Here is a 16,746-nt window from a genome sequence, read left to right on the forward strand (position 1 = left end):
AATATGTTGTGTATGTGTTGATATGGATGTCCAAGGGTGGTGTATGTGTGTGTATGGAGAAACTAATTTGATTGTGTGTGTGTGTGTGTGTGTGTGTGTGTGTATGTGTGTGTGTGTGTGTGTGCGCACACGTATGTGTGTATGCATGCAGCTAAAGAGATGTAATTTATATGGGCTGCAGGTCACATTACTCCTTTCTCCCTGTCTCTCTCAGACACACACATACACAACCTTCAACAGCACTGCAAAGATGCAGCTTGGCAAAAACTAAACATGGCACACTAAACCATGAGTTTGTTTATGTAGCTGCGGTGGTAGCTAAACATATAAGTAAAGCCAGCTCTGGAGCTATGCATTTCTTACCTGTGACACACACACACACCCACCCATTCGCTCGCTTGCTCACTCACTCACTCACTCACTCACTCACTCATTTCTGCTCTGGAATTTTTTCAATGTTAAATGTTGAATATTGTTAAATTTTGAAAAATAAATGTTGTTTGAAGTGATGATGTTTTATTTCTAGAGCAAAATAAGGTGATATGCTGTTAGAAAGTAAAAACTTTGATGGGTAACGGGACACTTTACATAGACTATAATTGTACAGGTCAGATGCATAAATCACTGTTGTTGCTAATCACTGACATATCCCAGAATGTGATAATCAAAAAAAATCCCCCTTGCCTTTAGTATACTAAAAATATTTCAATTTTTGTGTTTTTCTTTTATAAAAAAAAAAAAAAAACTGGCATTTAAAGGATTAAAATTCTGAAAATGAATGAATATTTGGTAGTTATGATCAGGACTGAAAAAATCAACTCAGTGAAAGTGGAAAATATTAATATATGATATATTAATATTCAATGGCAGTTTTTGATGGTGACCTTTTAATATGCTGTATTGATAGTATTTTAAAGTGAGGCACAAGGGTTAAATAGCATAAACTTAATGAGTTCTCTGTCTGCAGTGAAAAAAATGCTTAAGGATTAAATCATGTTTCTGTTCTTCTCTCTCTGTAAACAGGAGACCTGCTGCCAGTCATGTGTGAGAGAGCAGGGTTTCAGCAGGAAACTAGCCTTATCCTCTACGAGGTGATCTATTTATGTAGCTCTCATTTGCTGGCGCATTCCTCTGTCTCTTTCTCACTTGTTCTCACTCCTCACTCTCTGCTTCACACCCTCGTATCTGGCACACAAGCTTTGTCTCTCAAACCCTCTTGTGCACATTTTCACACTGTTATTTGCAACATCTCCTTTCTTCTCACACTCCTCTGTAGTTTGCTTGTTTACATATCTTTAACCAAATACTCACCAAATAGCTTCACTTTGGCTTTACAGCAGATGACTACATTTGCCATAATGTGTGTGTGTGTGTGTGTGTGTGTGTGTGTGTGTGTGTGTGTGTGTGTGTGTGTGTGTGTGTGTTGTAGGAAGTAATGCCCAATCTAACAGAGCGGATACAGGACTATGATGTCTCTCTGGGCCAGGCCCTGGATGAGCTCATGGACGGGGACATCATTATCTTCCAGAAGTAAGACTGTTTATGTGTCAGTTACAGTAGTGTTGCGCAGTGAGAGCTAACATCAATATGACAATATATTGTGATTTGGTCAGATCAAGCAAGTTAAAAAAAAAAAAAAAAAACTTAAAATGAGGGATGTTTGAGAATGCACTTTAGTTTATTTATACCACTTATACTGCCCTCCATTGTTGTCTCAAATGTCAATATTATAATGTGTAGATTTAGCTATACATTTGAGATTAACTTAAATGATTTTTATTTTTTTTGTCAGTAGCTTTTGTTATATTCTGTCCCAACAAAACACCAAAGCAACGTGCAGAAGAGTTCACATGTCTCGGACTCTTTTGTTATTTCTGATGAAATATGGAGACACAACTGAAAATAGAGATAAGAGGAGGGGGTAAAGAGAAGTGTTTTGCATTTGGAGGAAGTTCTTGGTCAGAAATGTTGTCTGCAGGGTTGAGGATCAGTCAGTTTAAATTTTGTACATTATTTCAATTCTTTCTCATGTTCTGCCATGTCTCTATTGCTTCATACCCTCTTAATTGCTCTCTCCCAACCTGCCTCCGTTACATCCTGTCTTGCTCCTATTTACTGCACTTTCACTTCCCCCTTCATCCCTCCCGCTACCTATCCCTCCATCTGCCTTTGGTCACATCTGTCTCAACTCTTCCCTCCTGTTATTTTTTTTCCATTTCCTCCTGCCAAGACTGCACACTCTCTCTAAATGTATCCATTTTCTTCTTTCCTCTAATCATGCAGGGACGACCCAGAGAACAACAGCAGTGAGCTGCCTACTGCAGAGGACTATTTGCGGGACCTCTACCACCAAGTGGATGTCATTTTCTGTGACAAGACCATCCACAACGACCCCGGCTTTGTGGTCACACTTTCTAACTACATGAACTATTTTCAGGTTTGGTCTGTGCACGTACTTTAAGTGAATGTTTAATGTTTGGAAACTGGAATTTATTTAGATAATATTTGGCTATTTATATGAAACTTGATGCAGTATAAATCTAATCTTAAAATCCTTATAATCTCCCAGTTGGCATTTCCTTATAACCGACACTTAATTAAGTCTGACAGGTCTGCGGTGACCCCCTTTTATAATGTTTGTGCTGTGTGTTTTTTCAGGTGGCCAAGACGGTAGCACAGAGGTTGAACACAGATCCCATGCTGCTGCAGTTCTTCAAGTCACAGGGGTAGGAGGCTTGTCTCATCAACACTCTCACACAGATAATAGGCCTACAGTAAGACTCAAAACTGTGAATATAGTAATATTAATAACACATAAAACAGATCACCTTTCTACACCTGACTTTCTCACTGTATGTTTAGCCAGGAGTAATAAAAATATGAAATTTACAGATTTACAACTGGTAAATCAGATGAGGCTGAAGGAAGAAAATGATTGACTCACATACAACTGCATGTGTAGGGCTGGCACCACTGTTGCAGTCCAGCCAAAAAGAAACAGAGCTTTACTACTTGTTTTCTTCTTACCATAATTGACTAATTATGCTTTTGCTGTGGGGTAATTGGTCCTATTTAAAAAGCAAGACCTGAACTTGCAGTGTTCTGTTTTCTCTCACTTGATGTTATTGGAACATGATTTCTGGTGTAATAAATGACACAATACTTGACATAGAGAGAGAAATGAATAGTGTACATAATGTGCTCTCATTCTCATGAGTTGTCATGTTTGCTTTTGACTTGATTACTTGCAGTTGTCAGTAGAAATGTTGCATAACCTGTCCCCCCACCTTTCTTTGTTGTTTTGTTGTTTCTCCCTCTCTTCTCCTCTCTGTGCCTCTCAATATTTTTGTCTTCTCCTGTTCACCTCTGTATCCCTCTTTTCTCTCCTTGTCCACTTGCCTCTCTTTTCTCCCCCTTCTCTTTTTTTCCCACCTCCTGTTTCTCTTCTGCTGTCGTGTTTCTTTCTTCCCCTTTTTCATCCCCCCCCGCCTTGTGGTGTGGTGGCCAGGTACAGGGACAGTCCAGGAAATCCCATCAGACACAACTATGAGGGAACGCTGCGGGACCTGCTGCAATTCTTCAAGCCTTGGCAGCCCAAGAAACTGTACTACCAGCAGGTAGGAATGGTTTGCCAACTCAGGGCCTTCTGGGATTTATTGTGTTTAATACTTTTTTAGTTTTCTTTCACATACGCCTAAGTTTTTGAAAGGCCAAGACAGCAAAACAACAATTCCATCGTCTTTATTTCTTAGTCCTTTTTTATCTTAACATTTCTTAGTTTTGGATCTTCTCATTCTTCTCTGTATTCATCTTTGTTGTTCTAGCCTTGTCTTTCAAACCTTCATTAATATTGTCTCTTGTATATTTTTTATCTCTAAAATGATTTTGGATTTTCTGGCAGAATGAGGACAGACAGATGTTTTATCATTTTTCTTTCTAACTAAAGATACTTCCTACATTCTTGAAAGTTTAGCACAAAAACATATACCATTCTGTTTTATATAGTAAACCATGTTCAGGATAGAGAAACCAGATTTATGGCACATGCTGAACTGGTAGATATGCCAGCAGGGAGGTATCTTCTCCTGCCAGGCCAGCTACAAGTTATGATGTGGCTGAGGTTTTTAGCTGATTGTCCAAGCGGAGCTAACACAGCTTAGGCTACCTTGGCTACCAGCGAAGTTTAACATAACAGTCCCTCATCCTCGTTTGCTACATTATTTACTAAATAAGACAGGTGGTACACTCCAGCCTCGCTGGTAGTTTAAGGCACTTATTTGTCTCTGTACAAGTAAATGTGAACTTGAGATCCTCCTACAAATTAAAAATGCATTGCACACATAGTAGCACCACACATTTATTTTCAATTGGAACCTGTGGGATCTGAATGATGGAAACACATTCATAGATCTCTGCATCCCATTCAAATAAATGATCAGTTAACACTTAAAGGAGAAATGCGCCAATTTTAGCTGATGTGTAGTTAGAAAAGAGATGGGCTTACCAGACCTCTGTAGCTCGTTCTTTATCTCTGTTTGAGGCTAGCAGCTTGAGGCTAAATTGGCCACTACTTAAATAACACACCTAGATCTCTGACCAAACTGTCAGTGGTGGAGTTGCATTGTGGGCAATGTACACCCCAGGTTTAACAAGGAGAAAGAACACTGGAAATGAAAAAGACTAATCTCTGGTCCTGCTGCTTTACTTTTATAGGGCCCTATGATATCCGCGATTCCATCTAGGATTTCCATGATGCAGAAATCATTGATGGAATCGTGGAATTTGATAATAAAAATGGAATCAACCGTAAAATGCGGGATATCATGGAATTTGCCAAAAGGTGGATGCAATTTATAAAAATCAGGGTTTTCCCTACTATTATAAGTGTTTTGTAACAGTGCCTAAGGAGAATGAACAGAAAAAAAAAACTGCTGAGTGTTTTGGTGTTATTTACATTGCACGCTCAGTGTTTCCACTTAGTTGAGTGGTTTGGCCTGGTGGGGGGATGATTAGCAGCCACACATTTCTCTGTCATCTATTTCTCTGTGTAGCGTCATCAGGTTAGGCTAACCCATTGTTGCAACTTTGGAGCTAACCCTTTCACTTTTCCTGCAGTTAGGTAAACAACAAACGTGACTTTTCTTGGACTTGACAAGCTGCAGCATTTATTAACTGACACACTGTAGTCTGTACTGTACGTTTACTGCCAGATTGACAACTTACTGCTAACCTTTTCCTCTGCTCTGCTCGCATTCACCGTTACTTTTCTGATGCTCGCTCGCTCTCTTAACCACTCACTTGCTTAGCACTGCCCTATTCTTTAAAAGGAGCTACGCTACCAAGAGTTTCCCAGGAAACGACACAGACGTTGATTCACATTTTGAAACAGCGCTGCTCAGAAGCTCGTAAACACTATTGAGGCCTGTACTATTATAGGGGAAACACTGACACTGCTACAGCAGCTTCTGTCCTCTGTGTGTCTGTGTTCACTTGCGGGCAGGGCTTAGCTTCTCCTCGGCTCCTACAGCTGGTTAGTGGCTTCACCCTGACTCTGTTATTTTGTGATGATATTTTTTATGGTGCACAGAGCAATCACTCACAAAAATGTGAAGGATTACTTTAGGCCATAACGCTTACATATCTCTTTCACTTTTTCATGCTAATGCCTGAATGTACTGTGTATTGAAGCACTTTTTGATTAAAAAATAGTGCCATTTTGTATTGCAGCATTACAAATTGATTGATATATATTCATTTCATTCAATGTATTATTTTTAAATTTTATGATTAAATTTTGATTACTTTCTTATCAAATTGTTGGAATTATATTCATCAACCACATGATTGGACACTACCTCTGATGACAAAATGCACCAAAATTATAAAACATAGAATTCAGGAAAATTAAAATGGAAAACACAGAATTTGGGAAAAAATAAAACAGAATCCAGAAAAAATTAAAACATATTTCATAGGGCCCTATTTTTGTTATGTTTATAGAAATGTAATGCCTAAATAGGTAGTGTACTCTTTGTACATCTTCATGAATGCAGCACATTGCATAGCAAAACTTTGCTAAAGATTCAGTTCAAGATGAAGATAACAGACTTCAAGAACAGGAGGAGTTTTAAAGGTAATGCACACACTTTTTACTGCCACATACTTTTTATCACCTATTCTCTTACTCCCTCTTAGGAAGATGGAACATGTCACTACAAATAATGTCAAAGGCTTTATGTCATATAAGCAGAGACATTAACTGTGGATATGTGCTCATTGCAGGAGATCACCCTCTACCCTGACAAGCATGACTGTGTGCGGGACCTTTTGGAGGATTGTGAACAGACAGTGGAGCTCTCTGAAAAAGGCTCTGAGAAGCTCAGGTACTCAACCTGCAAGAGAGTGTATGTGTGGTGGGGGGGTCGTTTCTCTGATCACGACCAAGCACACACTGAGATCAGCAAGCTCTTCTTTTCTCATCTGGTCTGCCCTGGGCTGCAGATTTATGAATACACACATAATACTTCCTGTCACTGCTTATAATTAAAGCTTTTCACTGACCAACCATTGGAAGGTGTTTATTGTGAAGAAGCTGAAGTTATCCCACCTTATGGATTTTTGGCATATGATGGTGCACATGCAAATGAATTTAAAAAGTAAAGCTGGTAGTACACCCCTAAATAAAACAGGCTACCAGACCACCTTTCTATGTTATTTTCCTCTTACTCCTCCCACTCTGATTCATTAACATGCATGGACTTAATGGATTTTTTCTTCCACAGGTGTCCCCAAACAGTCCAAGTCTCAGACGTGTTGGAGGGTCCATCCTCTGGGCCCTTTGCTGGCTTCAATCTGGATAGGATGGACCTTGATCAGCTAAAGAGAGAGAAAATAAAAATGCAATTGAAAGTCTTAAAGTTACAAGAGGAATACTACACCCTGCAAATAAAGAAATTTAAACAATGAAAGCATGTCAATATAACCTAATTGTAAAGTTGACTAATTCACTCCCACATCTTTATTATTAATTGCATATTATTGTCAACTTTACCATCATCATTTCCATCTGTGTCTGGTCTCCCACAGTTGAAGGCATAGCAATTTACTTATATTAAACTCCAAACAACTGCTTGGGATCACATTTTGGTGGCAAGTTTTAAAGAACTTTGACATCATGTTTTTAAGGCCCTGTTTTTCCATTATGAAATTGGATGCAAACAACAAAGCAAGTGATGTGTCGTTGTCATGTAATCCCAACACACCTGTCTCTGAAATGTGCATGTCTTCGCCTGAATGAACACCATCTCCTAGTATTTATTTTACACTGCCAGGCCAGATATAACTCGCAAACAAGATCTCAAAGGTTAGGTGTCACATAAAGATTGGATTAAAAAAAAGGTTTAGACAGCTGTGGACCTCACTTTATATATAGTATGTAGTAATGTAGTTATTTCCTGCATTAAGATAACAAATTGCTTTCACCTCCTTTAACAGTGGGAGCAAAAATTAGTCCCCCTGAGAACTTTGGGCCAATTGAGGCAAATTTTATACTCTGAGCCAGATATGTACAATGTACAATAAAACAAACTTGACCTACATCCTTTTGCTCTACTGTCACTCATTGTGAAAAATGATTGGATAGTGCACTAACATGATCAAAGATTTGCATCAAATGTGTAGTTCTTGAAGTAGCCCAGCATTGTCTATAGAGGTCCGTGTACTTGGCGGCCAATGGATTTTTCATTTTGAAATGAGAACCAGCCATTTAGTAATAGGAAAACAAAAAAAACAAAAACAGAAACGACCCGTTATCTGACTTTTATCTGATGTGTCAGAAATCGAGAATTGAAATACTTATATGGAAATTTTCTTTCTCAATTTTGTGTTAATTTTTTTGTTGTGACCCTGAAGTTGCACCCACAAGATTAACAATCTGTGTACGAAGCATTCGTATTCGTATTCATGTGACATAGCTGAAGCCAGTGGAGTCACCCCCTGCTGGCCATTAGAAAGAATGCAGGTTTAATACACTTCCACGTTGTCTTCACTTTTCAGACTAGGAGCTACCTGCTTGGTCAAAACGATAGACGGTAAAAAATATGGACGTAGCCACTGTGACATCGCCCATTGGTTTCTGAAGAACGGTTTTGAAGTTTAAAGTGGGCTGCTCCATCCATTGCCATCTTGGCAGTGCCTGACTCCGCCTAACTCCCAGCTAATCCAAAATGGGCAAAGAGGTGGAGCTGAGGCAGGCCGAATGAAGCGTGGTTGCTGAAACATGCTACCTAGCAGCTACATTATAAATTATGCATTACTTATGGCTTAATAAAATTTAAACGGATGAGTTATAAAAAAATTCACACACACCCCCCGTACAGTTGTCTTGAAAGGGGAAATTAGTTATCAAGACCAAAACCTTTTTTTTGCACCAGGCTGTAAACATGTCTATTTCTGCTGTAAAGTTGGGCATTTTAACATGAGGATCTATGGGGATTGACTCGCTTTTGGAGCCAGCCTCATTTTCACAGAACTGCAGTTTTATGCACTTCCGCATTGGCTTCATTATTCAGTCCTGGAAGTTGCCACTTGATCAAAACTTAGTATATGGCTGGACCGTGTATGGTCAATGTGCAGCCCTATGAGACCCGAGATTGGCTGCGTGCAGTCTGTTCCGGATTGTCTGGGCAGAGAGCCGTCAGCCATATCATCCTGCAAACCTTGACTGCAAATCTGTAGAAGACAGCATACAGTACCTAAGTGCTGACAGAGCGAGGAAACGGTCTTCTTGGGGTGTCGTCTTCTTGGGACGCCCACTTTGCGGCCTGTCTCTGACATCCCCCATTATATGGAACTTGGCCGTCACTTTGGAGATGGTACTAGGGTTCACTCCAAATAATGCCGCAACTTGGTTTTGCGGAACACCAGCTTGAAGTTGCCCTATTGCACGGGCCCCATCCAGATCAGTCAAATGTGGCATGCCAATTCTTGGATCACACACCAACTGACCACTGTAGCAGGGCCCATGCTGCCAATCAGATGCCTGATTGGCAGCACCTGGGGGTACCAGAAGCTCAAAACAAGAGTCAATAGCAACAGCAAAATAAGCTGTTTGGCATTGGCAGAGAAGATTTGGCAAATTTTTCATGGGCGCAACCCACATACTCAGCTCTGCTGCTCATCCCACAAATGCATGTTCCTTACAAATGTGGCAACATTTAAAACTGGCCTTAGGGGTCAAAGTTACGGCATCCCCTGCCATGAAGACACCCTTTTTTCTTTCTATGACCCTCTGAAGTTCTGGGATGGAGCTGTAGTCTTTTGCCTCCTTCAGTATCTGAAATATAAGAATGACAAGAACAGAAATACTCTGAACCTACTAATCATTCTCAATTTGTATTCTTCTGTTTAAACGTCAAAAAACTACTGAGGTATTTAACACAATTTATGTTCAGTGGTGGTGTTGTCTTTTCCAGATAACTTGAACTGACTCAAACTGAAATGTTTTCAGTTTGATAAAATAAATTATCCCCTGTAAATATATACAGTTTTACTTGATCAGATGATCTACTTGTGTATGACTTGACATGCAGTTTAACAACTTTGCTCCCAGCAGTCAAAAATGTCACTGAAAAAATTCAGACAATATTGATCAAACTTGTATCTGAAAAAAAAAATCTATTTTTACACTGTAAGCATTTGAGGTAAATAGTATTGAAATCTTTTGGAATATCTTGGTATTGTATTGACTCTTGTATGACAATGAGCTAAAAACTAAAGATCAACAACGTGGTAAATCCATTATGTTTCAGAGTGTAAGTCAGCCCAAACTTTATTTTCTCTTGTAAGGTTTTAACACCCATGTTCAGCTTATGGTGGTATTTGTACATAGTAAAAGCAATGTGTTTTATATTTTAGTACACACACTGCACTACATAACTTGGTACATCTCATTATGAAAATGAACATTTAAAATAATGAAACTGATTCATTTCCTCAGTACACAGTATTTTCTGTGTACCGCTGTTGAATTTCTGAGGTTCTGAGCTACTTTTTGTTTTTTTGTTGCTACATTGTTTTTTTTGTGTGTGTACATTTTATTATATAAGGCAGAATAAAGAGGCTGTTCAGTTTCTCTGAGTTTGGAAAAAGATAGTCATACAAATTGCTCTTTCTTCCTCTTCTTCTTCTTCATCATCTTCATCAAAGTATTTTTACTCTGCATCTCTGCTGACTATGTCCAAGTTGTCATAGTTGGGCTTCTCATTCGCCTCACAAATAAAAAACACACACACAAATTACACAAAAGCAACGTTAAATTTTCTCAAGGCAGCTTATCAAAAGGTTCGGTGACATCTGTTTGTGCAAACACAGGATCCTGGTGTATATTGTTGGTTATACACGTAATTTATCTCACAATGAACTAAAATTTAAAGCCCCAGTATACAGTATGTTCAACCAGCAAAAGTATACACCAGAGCATATGATTTACTTAAGACAACTTTAACACTATCATTAGTTCACTATTAGTTAGCTACTATGTTGTCCCTTTATTACTTTGTGTAATAGAATCCCTATCAGTATGTTGCTGAATGCAACAAGTTACAACTTATTCTAAGAAGGTTATTAAAAATCCTAAAATGCAAGGAATCACTAAGGGACCATTTAACAGGCAAGCATGAAGCCAAGTCCTATAAGAACGTTTTTTAAGCGTATTTTGAAGAGCCAGTCCCAGTTCCCAGTCATCTGGGAATCGCTGATAGAGGCAGATAGGGCAGCACATACACTGTACATAACACTTCTGATACATTAAATTTCACTTCTTGTTTATACTTAGCAGTATGCAAATATCCAAAGGTGGTTGTTTTATACTTTTTATTTAATCATTGTACTCTGAAAGTATATTTTGATGCACCTAATGTAACAGCCTTTATATAAGGATGTGTGGGACACATTCACACATTGACCTGTGTACACATACATGTCTGTGAAGATTCTCAGGAGGAGGGTTGAATCAAGGGCAACTGGACTTTGTTGTAGATACTTGAAGATGTTTCGGCTCTCATCCAAGGGACTTCTTCAGCTCTAACTAACTGGGGAGTCAGTTAGGGAGTCCCAGGTATTTAACCTCTGTGGGGTCGTTATCAAGGTCACTGATTCCACTTGGTTCATTAGTGCTCCTGGCTGTTGTAACGACAGTCGTTTGAGTCACCTGAGGCCAAGTGTAAACCACATTCATAGGAATTGTCACAAAGTAAAAACTGTTCTATTTAAAGTTAAAATTATATTTCAATTAAATTTATACTTAAGTTCTACATTATATTGTCTATTTATGATTCCTAGTGTGAGTTTTGCATGTCTTTCTTGTGTTTTTTTGTTGATCTTGATTTGATTTGTTTTAGTCATATATTGTAATTGTAATTAGATTTGTTTCAGTGAATATTGTAATAAACAAAAAGCATGTTTGTGTCTTTAGAACCATCGCTGCACATGTATTCACTTATCTATCTATCTATCTATATATTTCTTTCTTTATTTTTTAGGGGGGTGTGGGTGTTGGGGGGTGAAGCTCACCCGGGGCACCAGATGTGCTAGGGCTGGCCCTGCTTTGGTGGTCATGTTTCTCCCTGGGCTACTGCAGCCATGTCTGGGCTCTAATAGTCTGGCGGTTTTCCCAAGCATACTCCAACAATGAAGCAAGAGCGTCCCCTCGTGGACAAAAGGACCCACTATCAAATTACAACATAAGAAACATCACATGGATTATAGGCCATAAACATTACATTGTGGACTGTTCTTAGGCCTAAAAAACAAAAAGAAAAAAATAATGTATATTTGTTTATCCTGTTATCAAACAAGTTGAACACAACTTATTTGAACGGAGGGTACATGGACGTTGTATAAAGTCCCTCTGCGCAGTAAATGGACTGGGATTTCCTGGATCTCTGCAATAGTAGTGTATGAGGTCTAACAAATGGGATTAATCAAATACACCAAAATCTCACTTTGTTCAGTACTTTAGTTTCTGTACACATTCAGACAATAAACTGTTTTCGTGTTTTGGTAAATATGTGATTATAAGGCCCAAATGCAACATGTAGGCTATATTGTCAGTCTCGTAATCAAATTCCTATTCCACACTAAGTGTTATTTGTTTTTCTATTTAATATCCCCTTTTTTCCCAGATGCTCACGTCTGATCCCTATCATGGATGTGAACCTGGCCGGGGATGGGCCAGTGTTTGGATCTCCATGCGGATGTGACATTTCAGAGAAGAGCGCGACCGCCATTTTGAGATTTACAGGCTCAGACTCAACACATCACAAACCACGGGAGGAGCGGGTTGAGGGCCACACAGCTCAGGCTAAACGTTGTATGACCGGGCACATTATTTCACCATACACAAGAGGTTAGCTAGAAATGCAACGAGCTGCCGCGTTTTGTTGTTTATATTGTTAGAGGCGGTTTGGGGGAATCGGTTTATGTCGGGCTGTGGCAACTCTCGTCTCCGCGAACTTCCAAATTAACATTAGTGCTATTCCGTATTGGAAATTGGTTTGAATGGATAGCTTTTTCCTCCGCTCTCCCCCAGACGAGGGACAATCGGAGGAGCACACGGACTGGGGATATCGCAGGCAAAGTTGTTGAATGTGTGTCTATAGCAAATGAGCCTTTGTTTTCATTGTTGTTGTACCTATATTAGCAGTTGGCTGCCTAGTGTCAGGTAGCTTAACGCTAGCTATAAGCAGGGTATTTGTTCCTCCAGGTGCAGGTCGTGCTGCGAGTTGTCTCATTGCCCCACATTTCCCGGGGTAAAGCCGGATCGATTTAGCTAGTTTCAGCGGGCCTCCCTATTCGGAGCCCCGGCCCATCCATCCCAACCCCCCCTCCCCTCTCCCCCCTCCCCCCCCACCGTCAGCCAGCGACTCGCACCCACCAAAGGCGCCGAGATTGGGCGAATAGCGAGCAAATACGTCCGCGTTTCTCTACCCGCTCCCCCGCCGACCTCCCCTCCTCACTCCCCGGCGCTGACAGCGGACAAGGCCGAGGTCGCGACAGAGCAGGCCCGGCCGCCGAGGCTCGACCTGTCCACCCCACCTCCGCATCCTACCACACCTCACCAGCAGCCCAGAACCCGGTTCCCCGCCGAGCCGGCCCTGGACAAGGTCGAGGGTAACAGAGATAGCAGGGAGCACCGCATCACCACCACAACAACAGCTGCCAACATGAACCACCACCATCACCACACGCAGCAGCAGCAGAAAGCCGGCGAGCAGCAGCTCAGTGAACCGGAGGATATGGAGATGGAAGGTAAGACATGGCCCCACGCAGCGTGAGCGGGCACTTTACAATATTATTTACTATAATTTAACAGCCGCACGAGAATTGCATGAAGTTGTATTTGTGCAAGCGGAGCCGAACTTTACAGTAAACACAAGGCCCGAAGCTAGCTAGGATAGCCGGCTGCATTTTTGCTGATTGTGCGTCCGTTGCAGCATACTTCTGTAGAGCTGACCTCATTTGCGTTATAAGCTCGCTAGCTTGTATTTCTCTTTGTATATTCACACATATTCGAGAAGAGCTGTTCGTTCATCTATAATTTACTGTTAAAAGAGTAGCCACACAAATGATTCATTCGGATCAGTGACTGTATTTCTTCATAAACTGTTAAGATTTTGTTCATGTTAGTTTGCTGTAATAAGTTATCAGATGCAGTTTGCCAAATTATCACCGTTGATCATGGAGTTCCAGAACTAATAGAGTTCATAACCTAGCTAAATGTTTGTAAACACTGTGGTTGTTATCTTGCAATTAACATGGAACCATCGCTAGGTAAATTAATCTTGCTGCTCAGTCTGCACTGTGGGCTCAGGGTGAATTTTGACAGTTTCGGCACCTGCGTTCATCGTCAAAGTTGGGTATTCCGTACATAAAGTTAACAGTAGCATCTCTAGTCTTACTGATAACGTTCAAAGAATGCCCGTTAATAACCGTTCGATACAGTAAGTTAACGCTAGTGTGTTAGCATCGTGTTTGATGGCTTGTACACGATATGCGGGCCTGCATATATCGGTTAACGTTGCAGGGTAAAATGTCAGTTGGCCCGCTAATGTGTGAAGACCATAAAATTGTAATAATTTTAATTTATGTAGCAAATACGTTTAGTGCGGACAGCGTCGGTTATCTGTTTTGTTACCCTATGTGTTAAGCTGGTAAAAACGTAATGAACATTGCTAGCGGGGCAGCTAACTGCAAGCTAGGCAATTAGCTTCAAGGCCCGTTTCGGTGCGTTCATTCGTTGGCTAGCATGCTAGTTAGCTGATCAGCTAACGCTGGCGGAGGGGGGTGTGTGGCGTTCCAAAATGGTGGCTTGTATTTTGCAACGTTCAATTTGGCTGTTGCTCGAATGCTAGGCCTTGAACATTTGCCTCACGTAATCTTTTTCCGTTGTCTCCAATTGCTATCTAACAGTATAATGTAAATACTCTGGTTGATATTTTTTCTCTAGCAGTAATCCTAGTTTGTTGGCTGGTACTAGTGATTCCAGCTAATGTTAGCTAATAACGGCCTGCAGATGAATCTGTGGCTAGTGTTTGCTAGATAGCTAAGTGGCTAACGCAGATGCGTCAATCCTGATTTGCAAAATTGACAATGATATAAGAAGTTTAGCCATTCAAGTAGAGGTAACGACAATCTAAAACGCTGCATGAAAACAATGCTTTAGTGTAGTCGTTTGTTAGTTTATATGTTGACGTTTGACAGTGTGTTATGTGAAACGTGCGGCAGTGCTGGCAAGTAGCGGTAGTTGCCGCTGCGGTAACGTTAAGCCAGGCCCGCACAGGGGCAGCGCGGGGATTTGCTGCTTCATTGTATGGAAGACCAAACGGCATGGAGCTCGCCATTTTTAATGATTAGTGTTTTTGTTACTCCGGTTTGGAGTCAGGACCACCTCTGCTCGGGAATAGCAAGCGTTTTAAACACAAAACATCCGTCCCTCCAACATTTTAATTACGTTTTTTACTAATGTCAACTTTGGACCGATTAGAGGCGTGTGGGAGCCCTCAGCATCACTGCGTCATTTAGTCCTAGTGATTTTATTATCTGTTCTCTCTCTCGCTCTCTCTCTCTCTCTCTCACACACACACACACTGTTACTTGTTATTCAGTAGGACACAATAATGCTCATCTTTATGATCTGCAGAAATAAGCAAATAGAAACAACCTGAGGTACTATTTTCATTTTTCAGTTATTCATTTTATTACTTGTCACATTAGTAGCAGGTGCTCTCAAAAGACTCCCTAACCCCTTAGTTGCTGGTTCACTCTCCATGGGTAGTCTCCCAGTGCAGCCTTACAAGGACAGTAAACAAGTTGACATAGTAAACTCTTCACTTTTTCTCACTGCATATAGCAACACAGACCACATTATTTTCATGGTTTGAGGCTCCATACAGTTGCAGTGGCATTACTCCATCCTCTGCTCTGCATAGCTCAGCATATTATCTGTTTTGCCATATCAATGAGATTATGATGTCAGGATGTTACTGTCATATGGTCAGTCCAATTTTTATGCCTGTATTAGCTCTCCAAAAATGTTGAAAGTTATGGAGATGAATAGAAAATGATCTAATTATTACCATTTGAAAAAAAAAAAAACAACTTTTCACAAAACCCCACTTCTAGTAGAAAATGATGATGGGTTAAGATTAGTATGCTAGTAAACAAATTTTAAGTCAAGATTCCATTCAGTGATATTATCTGTTCTTCAAGATACTGTTTTAGAGGTGTTTCACACCTCTTTGGTAAATATTCAGAAAGTAGAGAAACTGAGCTCAGTGTGGACCGATTCATCCAACAGCATTTTAGCCTCTCAGTGTGAAGTCATTGTAACAGGATTAGCTGTGCTGTTTTAACCTTGTTACTTTAGGTTAAACACACATCTGGGTTTTTTTTTCAGTTTGCACAGCATAAAGTTGTCTCAAAGGAGAAAATTTTTCGTGATGATTGAACAAACTTTTACTTGTAGTTTTCAATCCACAAGGAAAGATTAGAATGCTATGTTGGCACTCACTTCGCAATTTGAATAGAAAGATATGTCTGTACTTTTTATTAGCAGTTTGTGTTATGCTTGTAGCATAGCACATATTCAGTTTAATTAGTGATGTTTTCTTGGAAATCTATTTGAAAATAATAAGTCAGTCTGTAGAGATGCATGTTAATTTTTTTTTCTACCCCTTCCAGACACCTGCATAGTTTGTAACTTCTACATTAAGCCTATGTGGTATTTTTGTCCGATATGAAATCCTACATCCAGCTCATGCAGGTTTCAGTGACTGATCTGTTAGTCCATATTTCTCTGAGGTTTCACGTTAGACTGACTCAGTGGGCAGGACAAGAAGTTGTCACAGAGTTGACTGACAGCACCCATTAGCAGGGTGTAATCCACTTGGGGAATCGAGGTCAGTCTCCTGGACATGGAGGACTCGGTCAGTAAACGTTACCTGGAGACACACAACTGACACCACTGTGTCTGTCAGCCCTGAGGAAGACAAGGAACTCAGATACACATGTGTAAGAGTTGTACTGACACAGCAACACATTTAGAGACACTGTGCTTGAGTGATCATATTAATACTGTTGTTTCTTTAAGGTGTGGCCTCTGGACCATTACTATTATCATTACAGGATCCAGACATATTTCAGTCACTCCTTGAAGTCTCCACATAGCTCCTCTTGATTGTGTCATCA

General features: G+C 40.3%; 2 protein-coding genes across 19 annotated transcripts in view; both read left to right on the forward strand.

Moving 5' to 3' along the window:
• The window catches only part of LOC137167999 (ubiquitin carboxyl-terminal hydrolase 7-like), a 34,706-nt gene extending 27,108 nt beyond the window's left edge, over nt 1-7,598 (forward strand). For 5 of the 10 annotated variants that reach the window (XM_067570410.1, XM_067570411.1, XM_067570409.1 and 2 more), the window contains exons 20-26: nt 1,024-1,091; nt 1,430-1,530; nt 2,284-2,452; nt 2,659-2,726; nt 3,509-3,617; nt 6,283-6,383; nt 6,783-7,598. In XM_067570410.1, the coding sequence (XP_067426511.1) occupies nt 1,024-1,091; nt 1,430-1,530; nt 2,284-2,452; nt 2,659-2,726; nt 3,509-3,617; nt 6,283-6,383; nt 6,783-6,966 (800 nt within the window). In that variant the 3' untranslated portion in view covers nt 6,967-7,598. The remainder of the gene's footprint in view (nt 1-1,023; nt 1,092-1,429; nt 1,531-2,283; nt 2,453-2,658; nt 2,727-3,508; nt 3,618-6,282; nt 6,384-6,782) is intronic. The other 5 variants (XM_067570404.1, XM_067570407.1, XM_067570403.1 and 2 more) reach the window with 4 other exon arrangements.
• Nucleotides 1-16,746, forward strand: part of LOC137167997 (ubiquitin carboxyl-terminal hydrolase 7) — a 65,501-nt gene that overhangs the window by 24,766 nt on the left and 23,989 nt on the right. For 3 of the 9 annotated variants that reach the window (XM_067570395.1, XM_067570392.1, XM_067570393.1), the window contains exon 1: nt 13,085-13,308. The exons of 1 other annotated variant lie outside the window; for it this stretch is intronic. In XM_067570395.1, coding sequence (XP_067426496.1) covers nt 13,224-13,308 — 85 coding nt within the window. In that variant the 5' untranslated portion in view covers nt 13,085-13,223. Of the gene's footprint in view, nt 1-12,891; nt 13,309-13,805; nt 13,831-13,890; nt 13,912-14,410; nt 14,432-16,303; nt 16,570-16,746 lie in introns of those variants that run through there. 5 more of the 9 variants (XM_067570400.1, XM_067570394.1, XM_067570398.1 and 2 more) reach the window with 5 other exon arrangements.

Source organism: Thunnus thynnus, chromosome 17, assembly GCF_963924715.1.
Source record: "Thunnus thynnus chromosome 17, fThuThy2.1, whole genome shotgun sequence".
NCBI lineage: Eukaryota > Metazoa > Chordata > Actinopteri > Scombriformes > Scombridae > Thunnus > Thunnus thynnus.